The sequence below is a fragment of the Mesoplodon bidens genome (genome assembly GCF_964165515.1).
Source record: "Mesoplodon bidens genome assembly, chromosome: 5".
Classification (NCBI taxonomy): domain Eukaryota; kingdom Metazoa; phylum Chordata; class Mammalia; order Artiodactyla; family Ziphiidae; genus Mesoplodon; species Mesoplodon bidens.
Window position 1 is genome coordinate 114,863,257 of NC_138161.1, and position 27,178 is coordinate 114,890,434.

The window sequence follows — 27,178 nt, forward strand, 5'->3', positions numbered from 1 at the left end:
TGAGCCTGCACTCTAGAGTCCGCAAGCCACAACTACTGAGCCCATGTGCCACAACTACTGAAGCCTGTGTGCCTAGAGCCCGTGCTCCGCAACAAGAGAAGCCACTGCAGTGAGAAGCCCGCGCGTCGCAAACGAAGAGTAGCCCCTGCTTGCTGCAACTAGAGGAAGCCTGCGCACAGCAACGAAGACCCAACGCAGCAAATAATTAATTAATTAAAAAAATTTTTAACGGGTGAAATTAATTTTAATAGTGTATTTTTACTTCACCCAGTATCTCTAGTATATCATTTAAACAAGTAATTAAAAATTATTTCAAACTCTGATGTGTATTTACACTTACAGCACACCGCAGTTCAGACTGTTCACATTTCAAGTGCTCATAGCTGCGTGCAGCTGGCGGCTGCCATTGTGGACAGTGCTGTCCTGCAGCTCAATAGACTTCTGTCCTCCTTTGCCCCTGTAGTCCTCCCCTGCCTCTGCCTTTGGATAAATCTGGTTCTCCCACCTTTCCCTTCATTCCACGCTCCCTCTCAAGCATCCTAAGAAAGAGTCACCTTCACAGACCCTATGACTTAATCCGTTGCAGTCTGGACCCCTCTTCTACCCAGTCTCCCTCAGCGGTCACCTGTGGGACGCCCTAACAACTTTTGATTCATAGTACCTTGTCAGCCTCTTCCACAGACTTGACTTGGTTGGCCCTCCAACTCTTCCTTTAATCTCTCTCTTCCATTTAGCTTTCGTGACACTCTCACTCATTCCACTCACCATGGAAACTTCCCTTCCCCTGGAGAGCCACTTCTGGCAAATGTCTTGCTTGGGACCTCCCAACATGGCTCCCTCTTCCCTTTGCAGGCCCCTAGCCCCCCTCAGGCCCTGGCCTTTCTCATCTGTGCCATTTCTCCACCTCTCCTTTTGGTTTCTCCATCTCGAGCACCTTCCTCTTGACTTGACTACCTCTTTCCCAGCTGTCCAATTAATCTTTCTGAAGCGCATCTCTGATCATATTTCCCTGTTGAAAGCCTGCAGCATTAGAAGTTGTAATAACAGGGGAACTTGCTTATGCTATAGCATTGAGTGAAAAAAGCAGGATACGAAATCATAGAAACAGTAAGATCCTAGCTTCACAAAAGCAAAAACAAAAAAATGTGAGTAGATTAGAGAGGAAGGAGGGAAGGAAGGAAGGAACCAGACAGCACTGGTTGTCTTTGGGGGGTAAATTGATTTGTTTCTATGATTTTGAAATTTTCTCTAATGAAAGCGCATTTTATAAGTTGAAAAATTAATATACTTTTTATTTTGGGAAATGCAGCCACCAAGAGGTTTTACTGCTTCCTGGGTCATGTGCCAGCTTCTTACCTGACATGGATGTCCTTCGTGATCCAGCAATGAGCCCCACCCTGTCTCTGGCCAGTTCCCCTTGCTGGCTCTGTCCCAGGCAGCGTTGACTTCCTCGCATTCCCCAAGCAGCCTTGCACCTGTCTCCCTCCACCCCTTTATTCAGGTTGTTTCTGCCACCTGGACACCCCTCCCCTGTCATGCTGGCTGCCTGGATGCTGCCCACGCTGTAGGTTCCATCCCCAGACACTTCTAGCCTTTTTGGTCCCCACTGCCCAGACGGGACTTCTTTTTCTTGTTCAAATCTCTTTTCCCATTTGACTTATTCTGGCTGGTTTTGTAGACATTTGAATTCTGATCTCTTCAATTTAGATAAGAAGTTCCTTCAGCCTGCCATATTCAGAGTAAAAGCATGTAAGATTTTCCTCTTTTTGAAATAAATTCATCATTTTTCTCTTTTAAGATTCATACGTATGGTAGAAAAGTAGGAAAGTATTCAGTGGTCTAAAGAAAAAGGTAAAAATACTTATAATGCTACCACCTAGAGACAGTCTACCACTGTTAACATACATATATTTTTAGATTGGGATCATGCTGAATATGCAATTCTGTATTCTCTTTTTACCCCACTTGACATTATATTTTGCAGACTTCCCCATGATGTTGAATCTTCTTCAAATAAAACATTTGAAAGGCCTTGACATATTCCAGGGTATTGAAGCACCATAATTTATTTAACTATCCTCTAGTTGTTCAACATTTATCTGTTCCCCATTTTTAAGTTTTCTAATTCTCCTTGGATATAAAGCCCTGCCCAAGCTACTGAGTTTCTGTAGCACAGATTCCTGAGAGGAGACTGAATCTAGGTCAGAGTATAAACATTTTTAAGGTTCTTCATACACGTGGCCAGATCGCTTTCCAGAAGGGTTGTGCCCACTGATGGTGTGGTGCCTTTTCTATTGCATTCTTGCCATCATTATTACCATGAAAAAAAAGCTTTGCTAGTTTAATAGGCAAAATATTGTTTTCATTTGTATTTCTTTGCTTACTGGTGAGGTTCACATTTTTCATATCATATGTTTATAAGTCATGTGTAATTTTACTTCTTTGAAAAGCTTCTTCATCTACGTTATCCATTTTTCTGTTAAATTTTACTTATTCCTTGTTAATTTATAAACCACTTCATATAGTAAGAGTATTATCTCCTCTGCCGTATTTGTTGAGTGTTTGTGGAACTAACTTGGGCTTAGCGACACTGCAAGGCCTGCAGAGTTGGTGTCCTCTCAGCTGCTTCTGTGCATATGCCTTCCTTCACCACCAGACCTGGAGTCCTGGAGGGCAGGAGCTGGGTGGCCGGGGTCAAGGTTCCCCAGTGCCCCAGTATGGTGCTGTGCACTGGATGCTTAGTCGATGCTTTTTGAATGAATTAAGAGGATGTCCTGTTCAAATAAGTACTATTATATGAAAGCTGTTGTTTTTCTCTGGCTGTGTACACAAGGTCTGGGGTCTTCCTAGGAATAAGTGACCAAAGATGACAAAAATAAAGTGTACAGTGCGGCCATTTCTCTCTAAAGGCACAGCTGTTTAAGTTACAGAGTAGACTACCTTACATGTTATTGTCACTATTTGCTTTAAATTTTAAGGGAATCAAAATCACAATGAGATACCACCTCACTCCCACTAGGATGGCTGTAATAAAAAAGACAGAGAACACAAGTGTTGGGGAGGATTGTGGAGAGTCAGAACCCTCAGCCACTGCTGGTTGGAATATAAAAGGTGCAGCCACTTTGGAAAACACTTGGGCAGTTCCTCAAAATGTTTAACATAGAGTTACCGTGTGACCAGCGTCTTAGTCCATCCAGTTTGCTATAACAAAATACCATAGCCTGGGTGGCTTACACAACATTTAGTTCTCACATTCTGGAGGCTGGGAAATCAAGTTCGAGTCACCAACAGATGTGGGTCTGGTGAGAGCCCACTTCCTGGTTCATAGTTTTTCACTGTGTACTCACTTAGTGGAAGAGATTAGAAAACTCTATGAGATCTCTTTTGTAAGGGTGCTAATCCCACTCATCAGTGCTCCACCCTCATACCTAATCGTCTTCCCAAAGCCCCACCTCCTAATACCATCACACTGGGGGTCAGGATTTTAACATACGCATTTAGGGGAAGAGTACACAAACATTCAATCCATAACATCTAGCAGTTCCACTCCTAGGCATATACCCAAGAGAATTGAAAACAGACGTCTCTGAAAGAAGCTGTACATGAATGTTCATAGCAACATTATTCATAACAGTCAAAAAGTAGCTACAACCCAAATGTCTATAACTGATGGATGAATAAACAAAATGTGGTATATCTGTACTATGGAATGTTATTTGGCCATAAAAAGGGATGAAGTACTGATACATGCTAAACAGAGATGAATCTTGAAAATATTACGCTAAGTGAAAAGAGCTAGACACGGGAGGCTATTACATGATACCATTTATATGAAATGTCTAGAACAGGCAAGTCCATCAAGACAGAAAGTAAATTAGTAGTTGACGGAGCTGGGGGTGGGGCTGCGGGGGGGAAATAAGCGAGGATTAATGGGCGTGGGATTTCTTTGGGCGATGTTAATAATGTTCTGGAGTTAGTGGTGAGGGTTGCACAACCTTGAGATTGCATTAAAAGCTACCGAATTGGGCTTCCCTGGTGGCGCAGTGGTTGAGAGTCCGCCTGCCGATGCAGGGGACACGGGTTCGTGCCCCGGTCCGGGAAGATCCCACATGCCGCGGAGCGGCTGGGCCCATGAGCCACGGCCGCTGAGCCTGCGCGTCCGGAGCCTGTGCTCCGCAACGGGAGAGGCCACAACAGTGAGAGGCCCACATACCGCAAAAAAAAAAAAAAAAAAAAAAAAGCTACTGAATGGATGAATTCTATGGTATATGAATTGTATCTCACTGAAAACATAATTAAAGGACACTCTACGAGGGTAAGGCTTGGCCTCACAAGACAGGCAATGGGCCTTTCTCACCCGCAGTGGCGAGTTCCTGGGAGAGAGCTGGGCTGGAGGCAGCAGCTGGGAGGAGGGCCCTAATCAGCAGCATTTTATGTGACCAGGATCTATGAAGAGGGCCTGGGGCACTTAGGACGAGGGTGAAAGAAAGTCGAGTGTTTCTTTATTAAATAGAATAAAACAAAAGTGACCTAAATTAAGTTGGGATAAATAACAGCTTTGTGCGGTAGAGCAGGAGAAGCTCTGAACTCGGAATGAGAATCTGATTGAGCTCTGCCGCCACCTTGCTGTGTGACTGCCTTTGAGGCTCCTGCCTCGAGCCTTAGTTCCCGCATCAGCAGGAGGGGGTGATGCCACCCAACTTGCTTATCTTAGAAGGATGCAATGAGGATACAATGAAATATTACCTGTGAAGGTGTTTTGAAGGCTGTAAATTGCTGACCCCCATCATTCCTAGATACTTGTCTTTTTTCCTATTTTTGTCTATGTTGTCTTTCCTAAACATGGATTAAGCAGATGCTAATTATTGATTTGTTTTTAGTAATAGTAAAATTGTATTAAATAAACATCGTGCTTTTATAGATTACTTTTTTTAAACCATTGAATTGCACACTTTATTTATTTATTATTTTTAAAGAATTTTATTTATTTTTGGCTGCGTTGGGCCTTCATTGCTGTGCACGGACTTTCTATAGTTGTGACGAGAGGGGGCTACTATTCGTTGCGGTGCACGGTCTTCTCATTGCGGTGGCCTCTCTTGTTGTGGAGCACGAGCTCTAGGCGGGGGCTTCAGTAGTTGCAGCACTCAGGCTCAGTAATTGCAGCTTGCGGGCCCTAGAGCATGCGGGCTACATTAATTGCAGCACGTGGGCCTAGTTGCTCCGCAGCATGTGGGATCTTCCCAGACCAGGGATCGAACCCTTGCCCCCTGCATTGGCAGGCAGATTCTTAACCACTGCGCCACCAGGGAAGTCCCAAACATTGTACTTTTAGAATCATATTGTAGATTGGTATTTCCAGAGGCAGTGAGTAGCCCATATGGTTGGGGTAGTGAGGAGAAGGGGAACGTGGCCCACGATGAGACTTGTAGAATCTTAATACCAGCACAGGAGTGTGGGCTTTATTTTACTGGTGGGCTTTTGAGCAGGAAAGTGTCATGATACAAGGGAATATGAGGATCACTGACGTAGAGGATAGTTGCATAGAGGATTCCAGTGCAGGAGAGATTGACAAGCACCGAGCAGCTAGATCCTGGCTGGAATGGAGAGGAGGAGGGGTGCCACCTGGGCAGAATCCTAGCAGGAATGAAGTGAGCGGAGACCCTGGTCTTGTTTGTCCAGAGCCATTGAGATGGACCAGCCACCTCTATGAAAGAGGACCTCATCACAGAAACCCTCAGGCAGAGATAATGTGGCTTTGATCACAAAAAAATGTATAGCAATCTTTATTCTCTGTAAAGGAAAAATTTTAAAAGAGGCATCACTATGATGAAAAAAAGTTCAAATATGTAATATTTTTAAAAAGCCATTTAGCACCTAATCGAGCATGGTACAGTATTCAAGAAACCCTGCTGATATGCCTTCTCGGTATATAAGTTAAGATTATCCTTCCTTGATTTATTTTACATCATAATGGGATTCCACCGAGGTCCCCCAAGCTTGCCACCAGCACCACGCAGGATGAATGAACTCTGGGACAGGCAGAAGGAACCCTTGTCCTGCCTGTCAGCTCCTTTTATTTGGGACTCATTTGGTTGCTAGTTTTGTGTGTTTGTAAACAGAAAAAGGACTAGAACAGAAAGCGTTCTGCCTGTCTTTAAGGCTGGAGTCCCAGGTCACAGCTGTAGAATACTGGAGAGCTGGTCCTCAGCTCCCAGGGCCCTGAGTTTGTCTAGGCCGCCCTGGGTCCAGGTGGGTGGATTTGGAAAGTTAGATCTCAGCTTTGACTTGCACTTAAGTGGGGTGATTTCGGGCCCTGATGTGAAGAGGAATTACTGTAGTCTATCTGTGCAGGAGCCACTGAGAGTGGAAGAGGATCTGGAAGAGGAAGTGGGGCGGAGTGGAGGCTGGGTCACGCTTAGTGTGCTGGGCCTCAGCCAAGGGGGGTGGTGTCAGCTGGGGGAGGGCAGGTTTGAAAGGGCTCCCTGTTAGCGTTGCCAGTGAAAATACAGTCGCTCGGTTAAACTTGAATTTCAGATAAACAAATAATTTTGTCGTATATGTCCCCAATATTGCATGGGACATACTTATCCTAGGGAAAAAAAATGTTGTTTATCTGAAACTCAAATGTAACTGAACATCTTGCCCCCTCTCCCCAGTCACCAAATCTGGCTTCCTGGGGAATTCTGATTCCCCATCTCCTACCACCACCACCAGATCCACCCTGTGAACCAACTTGCAAGGGCAAGCTGGCTCGTCCAGAACAGAATTTATGCAAAATAGCAGATTGTGAGGACGTCTCCCCCAACTTCCTTCCTTCTATCCCAAACCGTTCATTCCTCATTCCTCTTTGCCTTGTGCCTTTCTCAGGACTGGTTGGCAGCAGGCCCTTGGGTCCCCCCTGAAAACCCAGAGAGAAGAGGCAGCACGGATGGCAGTGCCCAAGGCAAGCTGCCGGGAGTCCTTCCAACCTTCGCCGTGGAGACACTGCACACGCTGCCGACTCTCACTTCACTAGTGGCCTAATCAAGCCTGCAGCCTACAGACAGCCAAAGCTTGGGTTTCTGAGGTGCTGGGCTTTTAGAAGTGCCAGCGGGGTTGGACCTATGCCTAGGCGTATCCCCTGGGTTTCCACTAGGGGACCAGCATTCCAAACATTCCCCACTCACAGGGGTTTCTCCTGCTGTGCTCCTGGGACCTCCCAGACCCAAACCATATGTAGGCCTGGTTTTAAAAGCAAATGCTGAGGCCACTGCCAGGGCTGAGGTTTGCTGTATTGTCAGGTGTCCCTGTTACTCCACCTGGTGTAATGTAGGTATCCCTTCACACACATACACACGCACGCACGCATGCACACACACGCGCATCTTCCATTGGTTGGACATGTCCTGTGAGGCTGGCACAAGGAAAACCAACAAACCCTTAATTAGGCCTTGCTTACTGCTTGCGAATGATACCTGCTATTATTTACTGATTAAGTATTTTACATAAGGACATATGAAGGGGCTCAATATTTGATAATTATTTTTAGTAGAGAAGAAAGCTGGTCAGCATTTAGACCCTTGTGCCTGAGGTGTGAGATCATTTTTAAGCTACAAACTCCTTCCTGGAAGGCTGTAAGCAGAATGCCATCAGATTTTACTGACGTTTCCTCTCCATTCATAACCTTAGTGCCTGCACAGTGGCCTTAGCATCTATTAAGACCTGGCACACAGATTCCTGCGTTTTTGATGGGTGGCCTGTGTGTGTGTGTGAGTGTGTGTGGTGTGTGTGTGTGTGTTTGATGTGTTAATCTCTTTTTCACTCTCAGGTCCAATTTGCTGAAATCACCCTTCCCAATGGGGCCTTGCTCAAGACCCCTCTCTCATACCCAGCACTCTCTTCCTCCTCACCCCACTGTGTGTTTAGTGAATGGGAGAGAGGAACACTGAGGCATGCTAAGCTTAGCCAAGCCATTTGGACCCTATTGGGTTACAGCGCATCATTTTACCTGGATTTGCACCGTCTGTTGCTATTGGCCTTCTGGCTGCAGGAGGAGTAAGGTTACGGCAGGAGAGGTCAGGAGGATTAGTACTGAGATACAGCATCAGCCACTTGATAATTACTTCGGAGATCATGTCTCAGAATAGAGTCTGGTCCCTCTTTCTGGCCTCAGAGAGAGGAAAGGCTGCCCTTTCCCCGTCCAGCCGGCTCTTCATATTCTCTCTGCTAGTCCCTCCTGGACCTTAGTCCTGTCCTTCCTTTATTAAAGTATAACTTACATACAGTAGAATTCAGCTTCTCTGGTGTACAGTTCTGTGGCTTTGGCAAAGGCATATAGATGTGTAACTACCAGCACAATCATGATGTGGAACAGCTCCATCACCCTGAAAGATTTCCTCCTGCTGCCCCTTTTAGCCAACCTCTCCCCCTGCCTCCCGGCAACCACTGATCTGTTTTCAGTCCCTGCAGTTTTATCTTTTCCAAAATGCCATATAAATGGAATCATGTAGTATGTAGCCTTTTGAGTGTGGCTTCTTTCACTCAGCATAATGCATTTAAGACTCATTCATGTTGTGTGTTATCACTAGATTGTTCCATTTTATAGATGGGTAGTAGTCCATAAACATTCCTGCACAGATTTTTGTGTGAACATAACTTTTCATTTGATTTGGACAGATACCCAGGAGTGAGGTTGCTGGTCACAGGGCAGGCATAAGTATGAGAAATGCCAGAATGTTTCCCAAGGTGGCTGTACCATTTTTCATTCCTACTAGCAAGGTATGAGAGTTCCAGTTGCTACACACTCTTACCTGTACCAGTGTTGGCAGTTCTTTCTTCTTTTCTTTTCGTTTTCTATTTTATTTTAACCATTCTAATAGTGTTTAGTAGTATCTCATTGTTTTTTTTTAATTTGCATTTCCCCAATGGCTAACGATTTTGAGCATCTTTCTCTGTGCTTATTTGTTATCCTTATATCTTCTTTGGCGAATTGTCTACTTAAATATTTTGCTCTTTTAAAAAGTGGGTTGTTGGTTTTCTTATTTTTTTTTATTTTTTATTTTTTATTTTTTTGCGGTATGTGGGCCTCTCACTGTTGTGGCCTCTCCCGTTGCGGAGCACAGGCTCTGGACGCGCAGGCTCAGCGGCCGTGGCTCACGGGCCCAGCCGCTCCGCGGCATGTGGGATCTTCCCGGACCGGGGCACTAACCCGTGTCCCCTGCATCGGCAGGCGGACTCTCAACCACTGCGCCACCAGGGAAGCCCTCATTTTCTTAACAGTGTCTTTTGAAGGCAAATGTTCTTAATTTCGATGAGTCTGATTTATCAATTTATCATTTCTTTTCTTTTTTTTTTTTTTTGCTGTACGGGGGCCTCTCACTGTTGTGGCCTCTCCTGTTGTGGAGCACAGGCTCCGGACGCTCAGGCCCAGCGGCCATGGCTCACGGGCCCAGCCGCTCCGCGGCATGTGGGACCTTCCCAGACCAGGGCACAAACCCGCGTCCCCTGCATCGGCAGGCGGACTCTCAACCACTGCGCCACCAGGGAAGCCCCATTTCTTTTCTTTTATGGATCATGTTTTGCTGTGGTATATAAGAAATCTTTGCCTAACCCAAAGTCTTGTGTTTTCTTCTGGAAGTTTAATAGTTTTAGGTTTTACATTTAGGCCTATGAACTGTTCTGAGTAAATTTTTGTATATCTTGAGTTAATCATATGGGTATCCAATTATTCTGGCACCGTTTGTTGAGAAGATTTTCCTTTCTCCATTTAGTTGCCTTTGTATATTTGTCAAAAATAAAGGTGTGATAAATGATTTGCAGATATTTTCTCCCATTCTGTGGTTTGTCTTTTCACTTTCTTGATGATTCCTTTAGAAACACAGGACTTCTTAAATTTGATGAAGGGCAATTTATCTCTTTTTTAATCTTTTATCATTTGTGCTTTTGGTGTAATGTCTAAGAAATCATTGCCTAATCCTAGGTCATGAAGATTTATTCCTATATTTTCTTCTAAGAGTTTTATAACTGTAGCTCTCATGTTTAGGTCTCTGATCCACTTTGAGTTAGTTTTGTATATGGTATGAGTTATGAGGTACAACTTCATTTTTTTGCATGTGGATATGAAGTTATCTCAGTATCATTTGCTAAAAAGACTATTGTTTTCCCATTGAATTCTCTTGGTACTCTTGTTAAAAATCAGCAAACCATAAATGTAAGGGTTTATTTCTGGACTCTCAATTCTATTCCATTGATCTATATTTCTATCCTTAGGCCAGTACTGTGCTAGATTAATTACTGTAGTTTTATAGTCAGTCTTAAAATTGAGTAGTGTGAGTCTTCCAACTTGGTTCATCTTCTTCAAAATCGTTTTGGGGGCTTCCCTGGTGACGCAGTGGTTGAGACTCTGCCTGCCGATGCAGGGGACACGGGTTCGTGCCCCGGTCCGGGAAGATCCCACATGCCGCGGAGCGGCTGGGCCCGTGAGCCATGGCCGCTGCGCCTGCGTGTCCGGAGCCTGTGCTCCGCAATGGGAGAGGCCACAACAGTGAGAGGCCCGCGTACCGCAAAAAAAAATAATAATAAATAAAAGAAAAAATAATTGTTTTGGCTATGCTAGTTGTTTTGCTTTTCCATATAAATTTTAGAGTCAGCTTGTCAATTTCTTTTTAAAAACCCTGGTTGGGTTTTGATTATGATTATGTTGCATCTGTACATCAGTTTGGGGAGAATTGACATCTGAACAATACTGAGTTTTCCAATACATGCACATGGTATGTCTCTCCATTTATTTAGGTCTTTTAAAATTTCTTTCATCAGTGTTTTATAGTTTTCAGTGAACAGGTTTGCAATATTTTGTTAGATTTATGGATAAATATTTCATAGTTTTGGTAATATATAAATGGCACTTCAAAAAAATTTCACTTCTGGGCTTCTCTGGTGGCGCAGTGGTTGAGAGGCTGCCTGCCGATGTAGGGGACGCAGGTTCGTGCCCCGGTCCGGGAAGATCCCACACGCCGCGGGGCGGCTGGGCCCGTGAGCCATGGCCACTGAGCCTGCGCGTCCGGAGCCTGTGCTCCGCAACAGGAGAGGCCACAACAGTGAGAGGCCCACATACCGAAAAAAAAAAAAAAATCACTTCTGATTGTTGCTTGCCTGTAGAAATACAGTTGCTTTTTTGTATATTGACCTTGTTTCCTGTGATCATGTATCTTTGTATTTCTAAACTTGCTTATTAATTCTGGTAGCTGTTTTGGAGATTCTTTGGGATTTTCTACACAGACAAACATGTCATCTGCAAACATAGACAGTTTTATTTCTTCCTTTCCAATCTGTATGCATTTTATTTTTTTCTCTTATCTTATTGCATGGCCTAGGACCTCCAATATGATGTTGAATACACGAGATGAGAGAGGACAGTCTCTCTTTGTTCCTGATCTTAGGGGAAAACATTCAGTCTTTCACCATTAAGTGTGATGTTAGCTATAGGTTTTTGTATATGCCATTGATCAGATTGAGGAATTTCCCTTCTCTTCCTAATTTGTTAGGAGTTTAAAAAAAAATCTTGTATAGGGACTTCCCTGGTAGTCCAGCGGTTAAGACTCCATGTTTCCAGTGCAGGGGACACTGGTTCGATCCCTGGTGGGGGAACTAAGATCCCAATGCTGCACAGTGTGGCCAAAAAAATAAAAAAATTAAATTAAACTAAAAATCTTGCATAGATGTTAAGTTTTGTCAAATACTTCTTCAGTAACTATTGAAATAACCATATGGTTTTCTATTTAGTCTGTTAATATGGTGAATTACATTGATTTTTGATGTTGAAACAGCCTTCCATTCCTGGGATAAACCCCAGTTGGCCATGTTGCATTATCATGCTGCATTATTCTGTCTGAGAGCAACTCCTCATATTCTCCTTTCCAGTTTCTCCTCACTCCTTTTGTTATCGTCTGGCACCTTCCTCTCACCTTTCAAGAGATATCCCGTAAAGAGAACATTCTTCAGAATTCCCTGTAGTCTGCATCTTCATCCTCCACCTCCTCATCTCATTCTCTCTCCTTAGCCCTCTCTCAGTGGTCCCCAGCGACATCCAGGAGGCGTGTCCTTGGGGTCTCCTTTCACAGTCATTGCATTGCTTCCTACTGCAGGCTGCAGTCTATTTCTTCCCTGCTCTTGGGGGCTCTTCTTTCTGAGTCAGCTCTGCCTTGACAGCCCCCAGCCTCATGTGTTTGTTCCCTCATACTTTGGGCTTCTGTGGTAGCCTCCTGACCCATCTCTCGACTCCCTGCATTACTCTTGCCCCTGATGGATCTTTCTGAAGCCGTGTGCTCATCCTGCCATTCTTTGCTTCAGCAGTGTTCGTGGCTCCTGTTGTAGGATTGTGCCAGGACTTCTCAGCCTAACATTCAGATGCCTCTTCATTCTGGCTCCAGTCTGCCTTTCCAGCTCCAGCTCCTCTCTGTGGACTTACCCTCAGGATTAGAGAGCTCTGGGTTATTTACTCAAGGACGCTGAGTACCCCGCAAGCCTGAGCTTCCTGCATGCTCTCTCCAGGGACGCCCTTTCTTATGTCTGCCAGCCTCGGCAAACATGCCCCTAACCGTAGGCCCAGGGAGCCCGGGCCTGCCCAGGGGTCTCTCCTCACTCTGTGCTCTCTTCCGCTCCCTCTTGCTTGGCATGAGTCAGTTTCTGCTTCCTGTTGCTGGTTCTCTGTCAGTCTTGACCGCTTATCTCCTCAACTGGACTGTAAGCTCCTGTAGAGCAGGGGTCTTCTTTGCTTGTGATAAATGGGTTGGGTTTTTCTCTGCAGTGCGTTTACATAAGATGACAGTGGTAGGATTCGGGGGTGGCTGAGGTTGGGGTGGGGGGCTGGGAGTGAGCCGCTGAGTTGGTGGAGCTGTGGAGCTGCTAATCTGAGTTTGCCTCTTCCCTGAAGGCTCCTCAGGGAGGCATCTGGAGGGGAGCCAGGAGGTGCTTGAGGGGAGCCCACAGTGTCCTTCAGCCAGAAAACCAGAATTTTTTGTGTAGCCGAGGAGAGAGCAAGACCGAGATGGGAGAGGAAAAGTCTCTTTCTGTGCATGGACTGGGACAGACATGGTATAGGATGTCTCCAGGGAAAGATGGCACCACATCCGGTATGGAGCCCACATGGCTCTGGGCCTGAGAGTCTGGGTGGAGGTCAGGGCCACCTCAGAGCTGGGCCGGGGAAGGCCTTCAGGTAGAATGCAGAGCAGAGCCAAGGACAGGACTTCTAGGTCCAGAGACACCCTGGAAGAAGAGTGTGGAAGAGTCACTGCCAGGCAGCTGAAGTCCCAGAGGGAGGCCCTTTGGGGATCCAAATAGACAAGTGGACTAGAGACCAATGCAGGGCTCCTGGGGGCTGGAGGAGCCACAGTGGAAGGTGCAGGGGTCGGCCTGGGCTCCCCTTCTGCAGTTGGGACTAAGAGCTAAATGTTTGGAGGGAGTGATTGAGGCCTAGAAAGCTGAGCCTCTTTGTGTGGCTTCTGTCCGGTATGGCCTGAGGCAAGGGCAGGACCAGGATCTGTTTACCCAGATACCCCAGGAGCTGTACCTGCCAAGAGAAGTTCTGACCAAACAGTACCTTTGCCAGGACCTGGAATGTGCTATGTCAACCCTGTTTTTGTGGGTTGAGTTGTGTTTTCCCTTAGCTTTTCAGTAAGTATTGCTTTCAAAAGAATTCCAGCCTTGTCTCTGACCCGAGGGACAGTGGTCTTTCTCCACACACATCTCTGTCAACACAGAGGAGGGCACCCGTGAGGAGTGGGGGTAATGGTGGGTGCTTGCCAGCAGGTGTGCTGGTGGGGTCGCCAGGAGGCCCTGGTGCTGGTGCAGAGAAGGAGATGAGACCTGTGTGGACACTGATCCCTGCCGGCCAGGGACCTCATCCTTCCCTCAGTCCCCAGAGGACTTCACACAGTGCTGGGTATCAGCAAGTATTTGCTTCTTGGAGCTGATTCCTGGGGAAGAGCCAGCTAAGGCCTCTCTGTGGAAGAGCAGCCCTTTGTCCTATGTGGACCCTGTCGCACTTTCAAACAATGAAACCCTGTCCCCCTCAAGGAACCTTCCCTGCAGTGCCCTTGCCGCCACCAACACACACAGCTCTGTCACAGCATCCCCAAGACACCTAACCTTTTAGCCTTTGGTACTGTGGACATGGCCAGTATGAGTATTCAGTGACTCAGCATCCTTAGGGCCATATTCTATCATAGGCCAGCCAAGCTTTAGGCTCTGAGGACATCAGAGAGCCTGACTGATGACACTTGGCTACTCCCAGCAGTTGGCTGTGGGTGGGTTCCCTTGGCATTTGTTTGCGGGCAGCTAGGTGTGCGTTTGCTACCGTGGGGCCTGGGGGCTCCGAGCTCTGGGACTGGGAGGGTCGTGGCTGAGGCTCCAGTACCTGGTGCCTGCTCCAGGCCTGAGCTCTGTGTCCTCATCTCTCCCTCTGCAGCTCGTCTCCAATGTCCTCATTTTCTCCTGCACCAACATCGTGGGCGTCTGCACCCACTACCCGGCTGAGGTCTCCCAGAGACAGGCCTTCCAGGAGACCCGGGAGTGCATCCAGGCTCGGCTGCATTCGCAGCGGGAGAACCAGCAGCAGGTGAGTGAGGCCCTCCTGCCCTGCACAGCTGGCAGGGAGCCTGCCTCGGCTGAGCTGCTGCCTGCCCACCAGCTGTGCTCAGGGCAGCTGTCCAGCCCCGCCTCCCTGGGGTGGTGCCCAGCCTATGGGGAACGTTTCCCCTGGAGGGAGCCCAGCGTTCCTGGCTCTGTGGGAATGCTCTAGGGGAGGCTCTGGAGCACCAGCTCTAGCCCTGCCCTTGCCTGTTGCGTCCTCAGTCTCCCCGGGGTTTGCAAGCAAACCAAGCAGCTCGGGCGGCAGGAAGCAGCCCTCCACCTCTCCCCCGGGGCTGATGAGTTGGGGTGGTGAGAGCGTCAGTGTTCCCTCCTGGGATTAAGGTGCCCGCCAGGCAAGGGGGGAGGGAGGAGGAGAGGAGACCAAGCTGTCAGCCCCTGTGACACCCTCACTAGGCACTTCCTCTGTGATGATCTCTGGGGTTTGGTTAGTTCAGAGAAAGGAAGACGACTGTGTCTCACCCTAAACCTCACCCTCAGGGGACTCCTGGGCCAGGAGGCAGGCCATTCATGCAGCTCACAGACTCGCGGGCTTCTCCCCGTGAGCCCTGGGCAGAGGGACCTGCCCCTGTGTACTCCTCTGGCTAAGGCGGGGCAGGGACTGAGGACTTGTCAGGGTTCCCTGCCTGGCATCCTGGGGGTGTCCTGTTTGGGGTTCAGGTCTGGCTGGCTCACCACTGTGTCTTCTCCTGTGTGTGAACCAGATGGAAGTTGGGATCTCTGAGACTGTGCATGGCTCCCAGACAGCAGGCCCGGAGGGAGACCCCAGGGGGAGAGTGGGCAGGTCAGCAGGGTGCTGGGGCTCCCACTGGACTTGGACTCGTCCCGGCTCTCAGAGATAAGGTTACTCCAAAGCGGAGGGGCCTCCCTCTCTTCTTAGGTTCGTGTCTCGCCAAACCCTGCACGAACACTGGAGGAGGAGCCCTCTTCTGTGCTGCACACTGTGTCGGCCGACGACAGGTGTAAACACAGAGGTCTGCCTTCGATCGTGAGGACAGGGAGCCGGAGGCCTGGATGGCAGTAGTCATCTGTGCCCTCCTGCCCAGCACGGCGTGTGCGCTGTGAACACCCCACGAGCATAAAGTTTGCCACAGTGTGAGGGCCTCTCTGCCTCTGTCTGGATTCAGCCCACGGCTGGTGACATCCAGATGGCTGAGCAGGGGGGAGAGCTCTGCTGAGCCTCTCCAGGCCCTCCCCCAGTCACCATCTGCCCCTGCTTCCCCTCCAGTCCCACGCCCGGCCGCTGTGCCTGGCTAAGTCCCCAGCTCAGGCTGTCCGGTCTGAGGCCTGGCCTTCCCGTGTGCTCTCTTGGCCCCATCTGGGCTCCAGGTCCAGCCTCTTGAATGAAACCTGTTCCCAGGGGTGTCCCTGAGTCTTCCCACTGTCTCTTCTTGACAAGCTTACCTCACCTCTCTGCACCCTGCTCACCCCCAAGTTCCTACCTGCCTCTAAAGCCCCCCTCTCATCCCTGTTCCAGACCCCAGCATCTCTCACGTGAGATCAGGATACCTTCCTTCCCCTTCTGGATTAGGGAATGTCCCCCCTCACTCCTGGGTCCTGTTCCTTCTCCAGTAAAATTAGCAGTTACAGGGCTTCCCTGGTGGCGCAGTGGTTGAGAGTCTGCCTGCTGATGCAGGGGACATGGGTTCGTGCCCCAGTCCGGGAAGATCCCACATGCCGCGGAGCGACTAGACCCGTGAGCCACGGCCGCTGAGCCTGCGCGTCCGGAGCCTGTGCTCTGCAACGGGAGAGGCCACGACAGTGAGAGGCCCGTGTACCGCAAAAAAAAAAAAAAAAAAAAAAAAAAAAAAAAATTAGCATTTACGGTGCCTCACAGTTTACTTGCACTGACCCTGGCCAGGCTGGACATTCCAGAAAATCCACAGGGATTTGGGGGAGAAAATATGTTTGCCATACCATGTTTCAGGCCAAGGTACTGGGGAGGGGAGGCATGCTTCCAGGGGACAGGCACTCCTCACCTAGCCAGGGCCCAGAGTCAAGCCTCTCCTGCCCTCTGCAGAAAAGGATGCTCTTAGATCTGAGGATGCTCCTAGGTGCCACCTGATGAGGGGACTCAGCACTGTTCCCCAGCCAGCCCCTGCCCACTCGTCCTGGCCCTCAGCCCCAGAGCTAGTTATAAATGTAGGAAGGTCTCTCATGAATCTAAACGATTTGTAGCACACTTTCTCCCAGTCATCCTGTATTTCCACAGAATTGTCCTTTAGCTTGTATTGATATTTTTATTACCAGTAGCTGTTCGCTGAGAGTTCAGTAAATATGAAATGGCCTTTAATGAGCGTGTGCACTGATGTCTGGGGAGGCCAGACCAGCCCACAGAGAGCACCATTCCTCACTAGTCCACCAGAGTTTCCTAAGCATAAGCCTGTCAGCTCTGGAGCTGAGCAAGACACAGTTCCCACCCTCAGGGAGACCCCAGTAACAGACCATTGACACTGAAATGCAGAGTGATCGGGGGCTCTATAAGAAGGCCCAGGGTGGTGAGGGGATGCTGGAAGCTGGAGCCAGGACCCTCCTCCTGGGGCGGGGCTGAGCCTGAGGTAGGTTAGCAGCAGTACTTGAGTATGGTGATTCTAGTTGAGGAGCAAGGCCTTGACCTTCGTGATCAGGAGGACGGGGGTGCCATGGACAAAGGCAGGGAACTTGAGAAGAAGGACCATCGGGAGCATGGTGAGCATGGCGTGGGCATGATGTCAGGTGCTGGTGGCAAGACATAAGGCGGGCAGCCGGACGGGGGAGTGGGTGGGGAGTGTGAGCAGAGGAGACGCTGATGGAGACCTTGCTCCCAGAGGCCAGGAGGAGGGAGGGGAACTAGACAGATGCAGGAGCAGCAGAAGAGTCTTAGGGCCACGTGAGAGAGCGGCCCTGCTTCCGGTGCTGAAGGAGTGGAGAGAGGATGAGGAGGGCTGGAGACAGCCAGGAGGAAAGGCTCCAGATGATAGGATTCGTGAGCGAGCCTGGCAGAGCGCCTGGTGTGGGGAGGGGGCTACAGAGGGTGCAGGTAGAGGTTGGACCTCTCGGAGCAGGCAGGCCCCGGAGGAGAACACAGAGAGCAGGCCAAGTCCAGACCCCATCAAGGGCTGCCGTGACCCTACCCAACTTCACAGGGTGGCCCTGGCCCCTCTCCTGGCTTTTCTCCAACCTCCCCTTCAGCGGTCTTAATTTCTTGGTTTCTCAAAGTCAGCAAGCTTTCCCATCCTCCTGGGCCACCATCCCCTACATCGAAATGGAGCCCCCTCCTTCACACGTCATCCTCTGGTGCCCACGAAGCCTTCTGTGACCACCCTGCTTCTCCCCAGCCTACGTCAGGTCACCCTGCTCAGTGCCCTGTAGTACCTGTAGCCCCACAAGACTGGGAATTGGTGAAGGAGGAACTTTGCCTCTCTCGTTCACGGTTATCACTCCTGGCACCCGGCATGACGCCTGGAACATGGGAGGTGCTCAGTGAATATTTGGTGACTGAACGAATCTCATCTAAACCTTCCAACAACCCCATCCCTATTTATAGATAAGGAACTGGAGGCTCAGAGAAGTTCAGTCATTTGCCCAAAGTCTCAGGTGACACCCAGGATTCTGACCCAAGGGGCGCCTGGTACTACAGATTCACCAGGAGTACTTTTCCCCATGTACGTGGAAGAACCAGGAGCTGTCCCAGAGGAGATGGGGGCCAGGTAGCCCTGGGGAATGACTTCACACCCAGCACTCACAAGCGTTAGCTCCATGAGTTTCAGGAGAGCTTGACAAGTTTTCCAGGGCCCTGTGGGTGGGGGCTCAGGTGGGGAGGAGTGAAGCCTGGGGAGGGGAGGGGACTGCCAGGCAGGGGGAGGAGCTGTGATGAAAGCATCTGCTTCCCTCCCCAGGAGCGGCTCCTGCTGTCTGTCCTTCCCCGTCACGTTGCCATGGAGATGAAAGCAGACATCAATGCCAAACAGGAGGATATGATGTTCCATAAAATTTACATCCAGAAACATGACAACGTGAGGTAGGGGTGAGGCTGGGGGGCAAAGGCAGGGTGGGAAGACTGAACCCCCAAAGAGGTGACATGTCCCTTCCCTCCCCTTCACGAGGGCACAGCCCAACGGGGTGGTCTGGTGGCTTTGGAATGTGTGTTGTCTGGGGCACCCCAGCCCCGCCCCTCTAGGTCTGTTAAGTGAATTAGTATTGCTGGGGAGGAGGGGAGGCTGCGGCAAGGAGGAGAAAGGAGAAAGCAACACCACCAGCTCTTGGGGAAACTCCTCGCCTAACAAGGGAGACCGACAGTACAGACTTGGGACCCACATGTCACCAGCATCATCTCAATCTTCACCACCATCCAGCAGCCTGCATGCCTTCGGAGCCAGTGTGCGCCAGACACTGTACCAGGCATTATCCACCTCACTGCTAATCCTGTCAGGAGGCTGACAACCCTGCAGGGTGGGGACCCTTATTAACATCCCTTGTTTAGAGATTGAGCTCAGCATGGCTAAGACCCCCGGCCAAGGTCACTCAGCCAGGAGTGGTAAAGCGGTGTGTGCCCAGGTCGGCCCACCCTGAAGCCCACGCTCCTTTTAGTGCGTGTCTGCGGCTTCCCTAGACGGAAGGTCTGACAGCAGGGACAGGCAAACAGATGTACACTACAGAGTGCAAAATCTGCTTCTGTGTACCATGGGGGCATGAAGCAATACAGTGGCCCTCATCCAGCATGGCTTCCTGGAGAGCCTGCTCATCCTCCCACATGCCCAGAAAAGGAGCTGCTGTGTTTGCCTTCGAGAGGGTTGCTTCCTCCCTGGGCGAGTTTTCCTAGGACCCATGAGTTCTCTGAGGTTGGCGTGAAGAGGACATTTTGGAGGTTTGGGCTGAATTTTCAAGTTCGGGTTAAAGAAAATAATGCAAATTATCGTGCGTGGGTGCACGCACACGCACACACAAATACACACATTCAAGATGAGGCTGATGGCAGCAGGAGTGGGGAGGGCATGCGTTGTCTTGCAGAGTGGACAGGGCTGCCCAGCCCCCAGTGTGTCCCGGAATCCGACGCTGCTGATTCTGCCCGTGTGTCCTCCATCCAACTCCCAAGACAGATTTGAAGCCTTTGGGAGAAAATAGTACCTGGACAATATATTTGTCCTGTTTTCAGAGTATCCCACCCCCATGACGCCCGCCCACACTCCACTGTCAGGCAGGGAGAGTGTGACCAGCAGCAGCCTTGGACTCTCAGGAAGAAAGCTGCCCTGGCCGAGTCTCCACGCCGAGGAGGTGTCCTGAGGGGCTGCGGGCTCACCTCAAGAGGGAGGTGGGGTCCAGGCCTCGGTAGGTGGTACTGATGCGAGGTTTCCCTCCTCGGCTTGTCACACCTGCCTCTGTCCTCACATGGTCGCCTCTGTCCTCACATGGTGGAGTAATCACTAGCAATAGTTAATGCTTGTATAGAGCTTTCTTTAACCCAAGCACTGTTCTAAGCGCTTTTGTATATTCGCTTAATCCCCACAACAAATATAAGAGGTTGGTACTATTATTATCTCCTTTTAACAGGTGAATAAACAGGCACAGAGATTAACTTGTCCAAGATCCATAACTGGTTAAGTGAGGGAATCGCCCCCAGAAAGCTTTTTGGTATTGGAGTTTTTACCTGGTCTGACTACTTGACAGATTTTTTTAATACGCCAGCAGAAGGGGTCTGTGGGTGACTCTGTAGGAAGGAGGTTTGGGGAGCCCTCAGGGAAGAGGGGACTCAGAGGAGAGGAGGAGAGAGGTTTGGCTTCCCACCTGCGTGTGTGTGACTCAGGAGCCACGGGGCCTTTCCTGTCTGCTGGCTGCCCCTCAAATCTGGGGGGCCCCACCTTAGGACATGTAAAGAAACAGCCTTATTTATCAGAACAAGTCCCAGAGGTCCAAAGTTCAGGTGGGAGGGAGTGACCCGCCAAGTGGTCCCAACACATACAAACCCCTGAGCTCCGCCCGTTGGAGTTTTCTCTCTTGGTCCTGTCTTCACCACGCCGCTGGCCCTGGCATTGCTCTGTTCCAGGCAGAGCATGGACAAAAAGTGCTTTCCTCGATTGCTCTTAGCACAGCAGAGCTTTCAGCAGATTTACTAAAATATAAAGTGGAACACAAAGGAAATCCAGAAAATTCACCACTCAGAAACCGTCTGGCATTCAAGGCACAGGTTCTCAGCCTGGCTTGGCTGGCACATCTGCCACGTTTGGCCTCCTCTGCATCTCTGTCCAGTACCTTGCCCTCTCACCCCTCTGTCCTCCCAAATGGGGGGCTTCGTCTCACTTCCCATCCCTCTGTTGCTAGCTCTTGGGCCCACAGCCCTCCAGCAAAAGGGTTTGGTCAGAGAGGCTGACTCAGGCCTCTTCCGCAGTGACTGCCCTACGCAGTGGCCCACCCTCTGGGTGACACCCCCTCACCCCTCCACTCCCATAAAGGCTGTGACTTCGGGTCAATACAAGAATCACAAGAGTGGCTAGAGCATCGGCACAGCAAGAATCAGAATCAGACCCCAGCCATGGGGGGTGAGGAATGTCTGTTCTAGAATGTGCTCAGGATCAATAACAGCAATCAGGAAAGAGATGAAAGGACAGAAAAGCTAAGATGCCATCATTTTCATGGGGACAGACATAATTCTGGCTCTGAAATTGCCAGGACTAGGGGTGGCTGGTACACATCAGAGGCCAGCCGCAAGCAATCATATGCAAATATCCCGCTGGGGCCCCTTCCCTGTTTCATCAGCCTCCGGGTGCTGCTCTTGGTGGAAACACATTGCTTGCTCCGGTCTCTAGTTTTGGGCTGAACCTTTGGCTTGGGTTGGGGGTTGAGTAGTAGGTGGAGGGATGACATCACAGTGTAGAAATGCACTTTGGGGCTTGGCTCATGGTCCAGTGTTTAGCCCTGGGGCCCTAGGCATGGCGGCCCTTCACGTCATTCTGGCTCTGCTGTGTGACCAGGGCAAGTTACAGGCATTGAGCCACTCTGAACCTGTTTCCTCATCTGCATAATAGGATAGGAAAAGTACCTACTTAACAGGGTTTGTTAAAGAGGAAATGAAGGGCTTCCCTGGTGGCGCAGTGGTTAAGAATCCGCCTGCCCATGCAGTGGACATAGGTTCGAGCCCTGGTCTGGGAAGATCCCACATGCCACGCAGCAACTAAGCCCGTACGCCACAACTACTGAGCCTGCGCTCTAGAACCCGCGAGCCACAAGTACTGAAGCCTGTGCACCTAGAGCCTGTGCTTCTCAGCGAAGAGTAGCCCCCACTCACCGCAACTAGAGAAAGCCCACGCGCAGCAACGAAGACCCAACGCAGCCAAAAATAAAGTAAATAAAATGAATAAATTTATTTAAAAAAAAAGAAAAACAGTAAATGAAATAACATGAGGAAGGCGCTTAGCACAATATCTGGCACAGAACAAGTGTTCACTAACTGGGAGCAGCTATTATTGTTACTGTTATCATTATGATTATTACCACACTCCTATCAGCAAAGAAAGCCCTGGGGATTCTCGATCTGGGGTGGAAGGGTGATGAGTCACATTCGTCAATTCTCTGTGGAGTTGTAATATTTAGACAGGGTGATGACATGCTCTTCTCTAACCCCACTGAGAGCAAGGCCACAAGAAAAATAAATCAGCTCTGAGGTGTGACAGTTTGGGCCTGGATCTAAGGGAGAGAAGAGACTAATGGGTGGCCAGAGAGTTTGGCCTGGGTGGGGAAGGGGGACAGACAGGTGCCCATCACTCTCCGTGGCCTCATTGTCCCCAGGCCCCAAGGAGGATCACTGCACAGTATACAGTTCTCGGGATTCCGGGGGGCCTGTTGGATGCTCTGGTGCTGGGCCACCACTGGCTGTGGTTTGAGGCAGGCCAGAGGCCAAGGAACCCTCAAGACCCCCGTGGAGCCCCCCAGATGCCTCTCCTGTCTGATGTGTCAGGGGGAGATGTTTCAGCCCCTCTTGCTGGACAGCTCAGTTGGGGCTGGGGCCGTGGCTGGATTCAGACCTGTGACTTGAGAGCCCTCCTGCCTACCCTCACCTCCCCCCAGACATCTGGCCCTGCTGCAGCCACAGCACCAGGGTGAGAGGAGGGCTGTGCTGTCCCTACTCCTGGGACGAGGGCCTCCAGGACATGTCAGCGGAGGCTGTTCTGGGCTGGGGGCTCCTGGTGCTCTGCTCTGAGGGGAGGGGGATGGGGGCTGGAGGAAGGGACACCCAGGGACACCCAGAGAACATACCACATGGGGGGGCAGAGTAAAGGTACTGATGCAGCCAGAACCCAGGTGCCACCGGGTTACCCCTGCCAAGAGGTCACCATTGTGGAGGAAGATGAGTGTCTGTGTTGAGCAGGCTAGTTCACACCCCACTCTTCCACTTAGTAGCTGTGGGGACTTGGGCAGGTCACCTAGTCTAAGCCTCAGTTTCCTCATCTGTGACATGGGAATGGTGATGTCCTTCCATTCATCCATTCAGCAGAGGTTTCACCTCTACCTCCATCGCTGGGAATCACCAGCTGTGCTCTCAGACACTTAGCCAGAGGCAGGACCGTGCTGGCAATTGGGGGGGGGGCACTGTCTCTGTCATGGGGAAGCTCCCCTTCTGTTTGGGAGGACACGCAAACAACAGGTTAATTAGTAAATTGGGGATGCATCACATGGGGAGTGGGGGTAGTGACCTGGCGACATGGACTTTGCATTCTGGCAGAATACAGTGCTAGACAGCCCACCTCTCAGTCACTGAGGAGCAGAGTCTGTAGGAGGGGGGCCCTGGGGCTTCTTGCAGGGGTGCTGGAAGGGTAGGGCAGCTACAGCGTGCAGTGTGTCAAGCCCCGGGCCCACGAGGTGGCTGCACACTGTTTGCCCTGCGGAAGCAGAGCAGGCTTCTGGGCAGGCTACCCGGTGAGAGTCAAGGTCAGGTAACCCCAGAGGTTTCAGGAGGAAGGGAACACCCAGCCAGTCCTGAGAGGGTACTGAAGGGTTTCCTGCTTCCGCAAGGGTCCCTGCTGGATGAGAAAGACCTGTACCTGATTGGCCAGTACGCTGGAGCCCTTAGGTTTTACAGGTTGCAGATGGGGGGATCATTCCAGACTCTGCTCTCTGTGGGAGTGGAGAGAAGGTCACCTCCTCCAGGGGGCGCTGGTCCTCTGCTGAAGGAGTGCCGGGGCGGGGCGTGGGGGTGGGGGTGGGGGGGTGCAGTCTTGACTCACTGGCTTGAATGGGAGCCTCATTCTCAGAGACCCAGGAGCCCTGTGGAGCTGGAGCTGGGGGCCTGGCAGAGGAGCTGCTGACCCGGGGGTGAGAGTGAGGTTACACCTTCGCCCTACACAGGGTGGGTGTAGCAGGGTCTGGGGAGGGCTGCCCTTCCCCCGCCCTTCCCTTCTTTCCCCGTCTCTCCCCAACCTCCCCCTTTTAAGGTTACAGGCTCCTCTCCTGTCTCCTTCAAGGGCTTGGCTGCGTCCCCAGGTCACTCCAGCGTCTGGCTCAGCTACAGCATGGTTCTGAATTATAATGACCACCCCGCAATGTCTGCGATGCTCTGATACCCGTGGGCGGATTGTGCACCCTGTGGGCAGAGATTGAAAATGTTTACCTCCCCATGTCCCCAGCCAGCGGATGGACGAGAGGTGTGGCCCACAAACATGCAGCTTTCCTGTCTCCAACCTGATATTAAGAAAAGTATTCTTTTCTTGTCATCTCCTGTATCAATTATAGATATAAGTGGTCTTATATTATCCTCTCATTCATTCCACAAACATTTATTGAGCTGCTACTGTGTGCCAGACACGACTCAGAGTAGATGGAAAAGACACCATGCTTGCCCCTTAAGGAATATCCAGCCCTCACCAGTGAGGTAGGGCTGAGCCTGGTGTTCTGGGAACGTGGCTGACGACCCAGCTGGAGCCACTGAGGTTGGGTCTTTTCTTTCAATCCGTCAATCAATTAATTAATTATTTTTGTTGTGGTAAAATATACATAGTATAAAATGTACCATTTTAACCATTTTAAGTGTACAGTTCAGTGGCATTAAGAACAGACACATTGTTGTGCAACCATCACCACCATCCGTCTCCAGAAGTCTTTTCATCTTGCAGAACTGAAACTCTTTACTCATTAAATACTAACTCCCCATTCCTCAACTTCCCCCAGCCCCTGGCAACCACCATTCCACTTTCTATGTATTTGGCTCCTTCCAGGTACCACATTTAAATGGGATCATACGGTATGTGTCCTTTTGTGTCTGGCTTATTTCACTAAATGTCTTCAAGGTTCACTCATGTTATAGAATGTATCATATTTTCCTTACTTTTTTAAGGCTGAATAATATTCCATTGTATGTATTTACCACATTTTGTTTATCTGTGCATCCATAGATGGACACTTGGGTTTCTTCCATCTCTTGGCTATTGTGAACAGTGCTGCTATGAACATGGGTGTATAAATATCTCCTTGAGTCCCTGCTTTCAAACTTTTAGGTATATGCCTAGAAGTGAAATTGCTATATCATATGGTAATTCTATTTCTAACTTTTTGAAGAGCCCCATACTGTTTTCCATAGTGGTTCACGGTTTTCCCTCTGCACCAGCAGTGCACAAAGGTTCCAGTTTCTTCACATCCTTGCCTGGGATTGGGTCTTGACAACAGACCTAAGTTTGTCCTGGGACACAGAATGGGGATCAGTGGGGAATGGAGCCAGCACCGCTCTGGACTCAAAATGGGGGGCCCTGGGGGAAACAAGAAGAGGGAGAAGTTGGGGCACAGGGTCACTGACCAGTTGAACATGTCAGACTGTCTTTGAAACAACTGGAATCAACTGTGCTTTGTGATTCTGATTCTAATAAGAATTCAGACACAAGAAGGCTGATTCTGGGCAGGGTGAGTCAAAGAAGACATTGTGAAGATGGAAGGGTTAGAATCTTCTTTCAGAAGGCCTAAAAGAAGAATGTGATTTATTTTCCATCTTTTAAAAATTAGCATTTTTATTATACAAAGGATGTAGGTTCTTTATAGAAAAATTGGAAAATAAGAGCAGCGTGAGAAGAAAATAAAAAGCACCCATCCTCTCACCACTGAGAGGTCCCGACTACGGCTTGGTTCTGGGGCAGTTCCCCTCCCTTCAGTGTTTCTCCTTTAGGAAGCATTTCCCCAGTTCTCGCCAGACTCTGGAAACAGAAAGCCTGCAAGTGCTGTGGAGGCTTCATTGTCTGGGTGGGGGGAGTAGGATTTGGTGGGCAGAAATAAGAGTAGGCGCTGGAGCGTTGGAATGGGGTCTGCAGGAGGCCCTGAGGCCGGCAGTGGGGATCCCAGGACATACCTTGATCCCAGACCCCCTGGAGCCGGTCCTGGTGGTCAGGCTTGTCACAGAACCCTCTGCTTCCTGAAGGAAGGTGTCCCGTCTCTGTGGGAGTGGAGAGGGCACGGCTGTCCCAGGGCAGATTCTCCCTGTACGTGGATGTGTGCCAACAGCCAGTGTGTTCAGCATCCTCTCCCTGGCTTTCCCCCTTTGCCTCTCCCAGCCTGTGTCCTCAGATGGTCCTTTGGCTGCTCCCAGTTCAGATGCCCCGCTAATCGTTTTCCACTGCCCCTCAGAAAATGCCCAGTCATCTGGAGCCCATTCTCAGCCAGGTGTTATAAGACCACATGTGATTGTGTTGCTCACCTAGGGCATGGCAGAGGCCCACTGACCCTCCTTTATCTTACAAGGGGTATGGACCTGGGTGGCTTTCTGGGTGGTAGGGCTTGAAGCAAATGGAGCGATGCTGAGGGGGCAGCCCTCTTGGTCCAGAAGAGACCCCTGGCTTGTGGCTGGGCCTCCCCAAGCTACACACTGGGGGCCTCCGGGGCACTTCCTGCCCTGCTTCCCCAGAACTTCCGCTCCCTCTGGGCCCACAGTCCCAGGAGTTGGGCTGAGACCTTGCCATGCTCCCTTCCCGGCCCCCACCCCATGATCTCTGTTTCCCCAGGCCCCTGCTCTTCCTGGGCCCACCTGGACAGATGGCTTGCTTCTTGGCATTTCTCAAGTTCCCTCTGCGTGCCAGGCAGGGAATGCAGGAGTTCAGACGGGTGGGTTCTCATGCTGCTGCCCGCCCAGACCCCTAGCTCCTGGCTGTTCAGAGATGCTATGGAATGTGGGTTCTGCACAGAAACGGGATCAGATGCCAGCAGTTCCCTAAGTCCTAGAGCCTGTTGGCAGTGAGAGGGAGCAACAGTGAGGAAACGCACTTCACCAAAACCGCACATGGTAAGGCTGAGCTGAAGCTGTGACAGGGCTGAAGGGCCTGTTGTGGTAATGGGGATGAAGAGCCTGCCCGCTCCTGCCTCTGGAACAGAATGCAGGCGACCATGAGAGATGGAGGGCAGGCAACTAGGGAAGAGTGCACAGCCGGAGCGGGCCTACCCAGCTTCCGCAGACCCACCACGAGGGCCTGATCACGTTGCCAAGACAGGCTCTCAAGTGGGAGCTAATCGATGAATTAGTACCTTGCCACGTGTCTGGGCCCCGCGCTGTTGTAAAATGGCCTTCGGAATTACCGAGGAGCAGATCAGGCGATCTTGGCCAGCAGAA

General features: G+C 50.3%; 1 protein-coding gene across 1 annotated transcript in view; it reads left to right on the forward strand.

Moving 5' to 3' along the window:
* The window catches only part of ADCY5 (adenylate cyclase 5), a 154,173-nt gene that overhangs the window by 72,854 nt on the left and 54,141 nt on the right, over positions 1-27,178 (forward strand). Inside the window, exons 2-3 of the mRNA XM_081235070.1 lie at positions 14,444-14,593; positions 18,504-18,625. Coding sequence (XP_081091196.1) covers positions 14,444-14,593; positions 18,504-18,625 — 272 coding nt within the window. The remainder of the gene's footprint in view (positions 1-14,443; positions 14,594-18,503; positions 18,626-27,178) is intronic.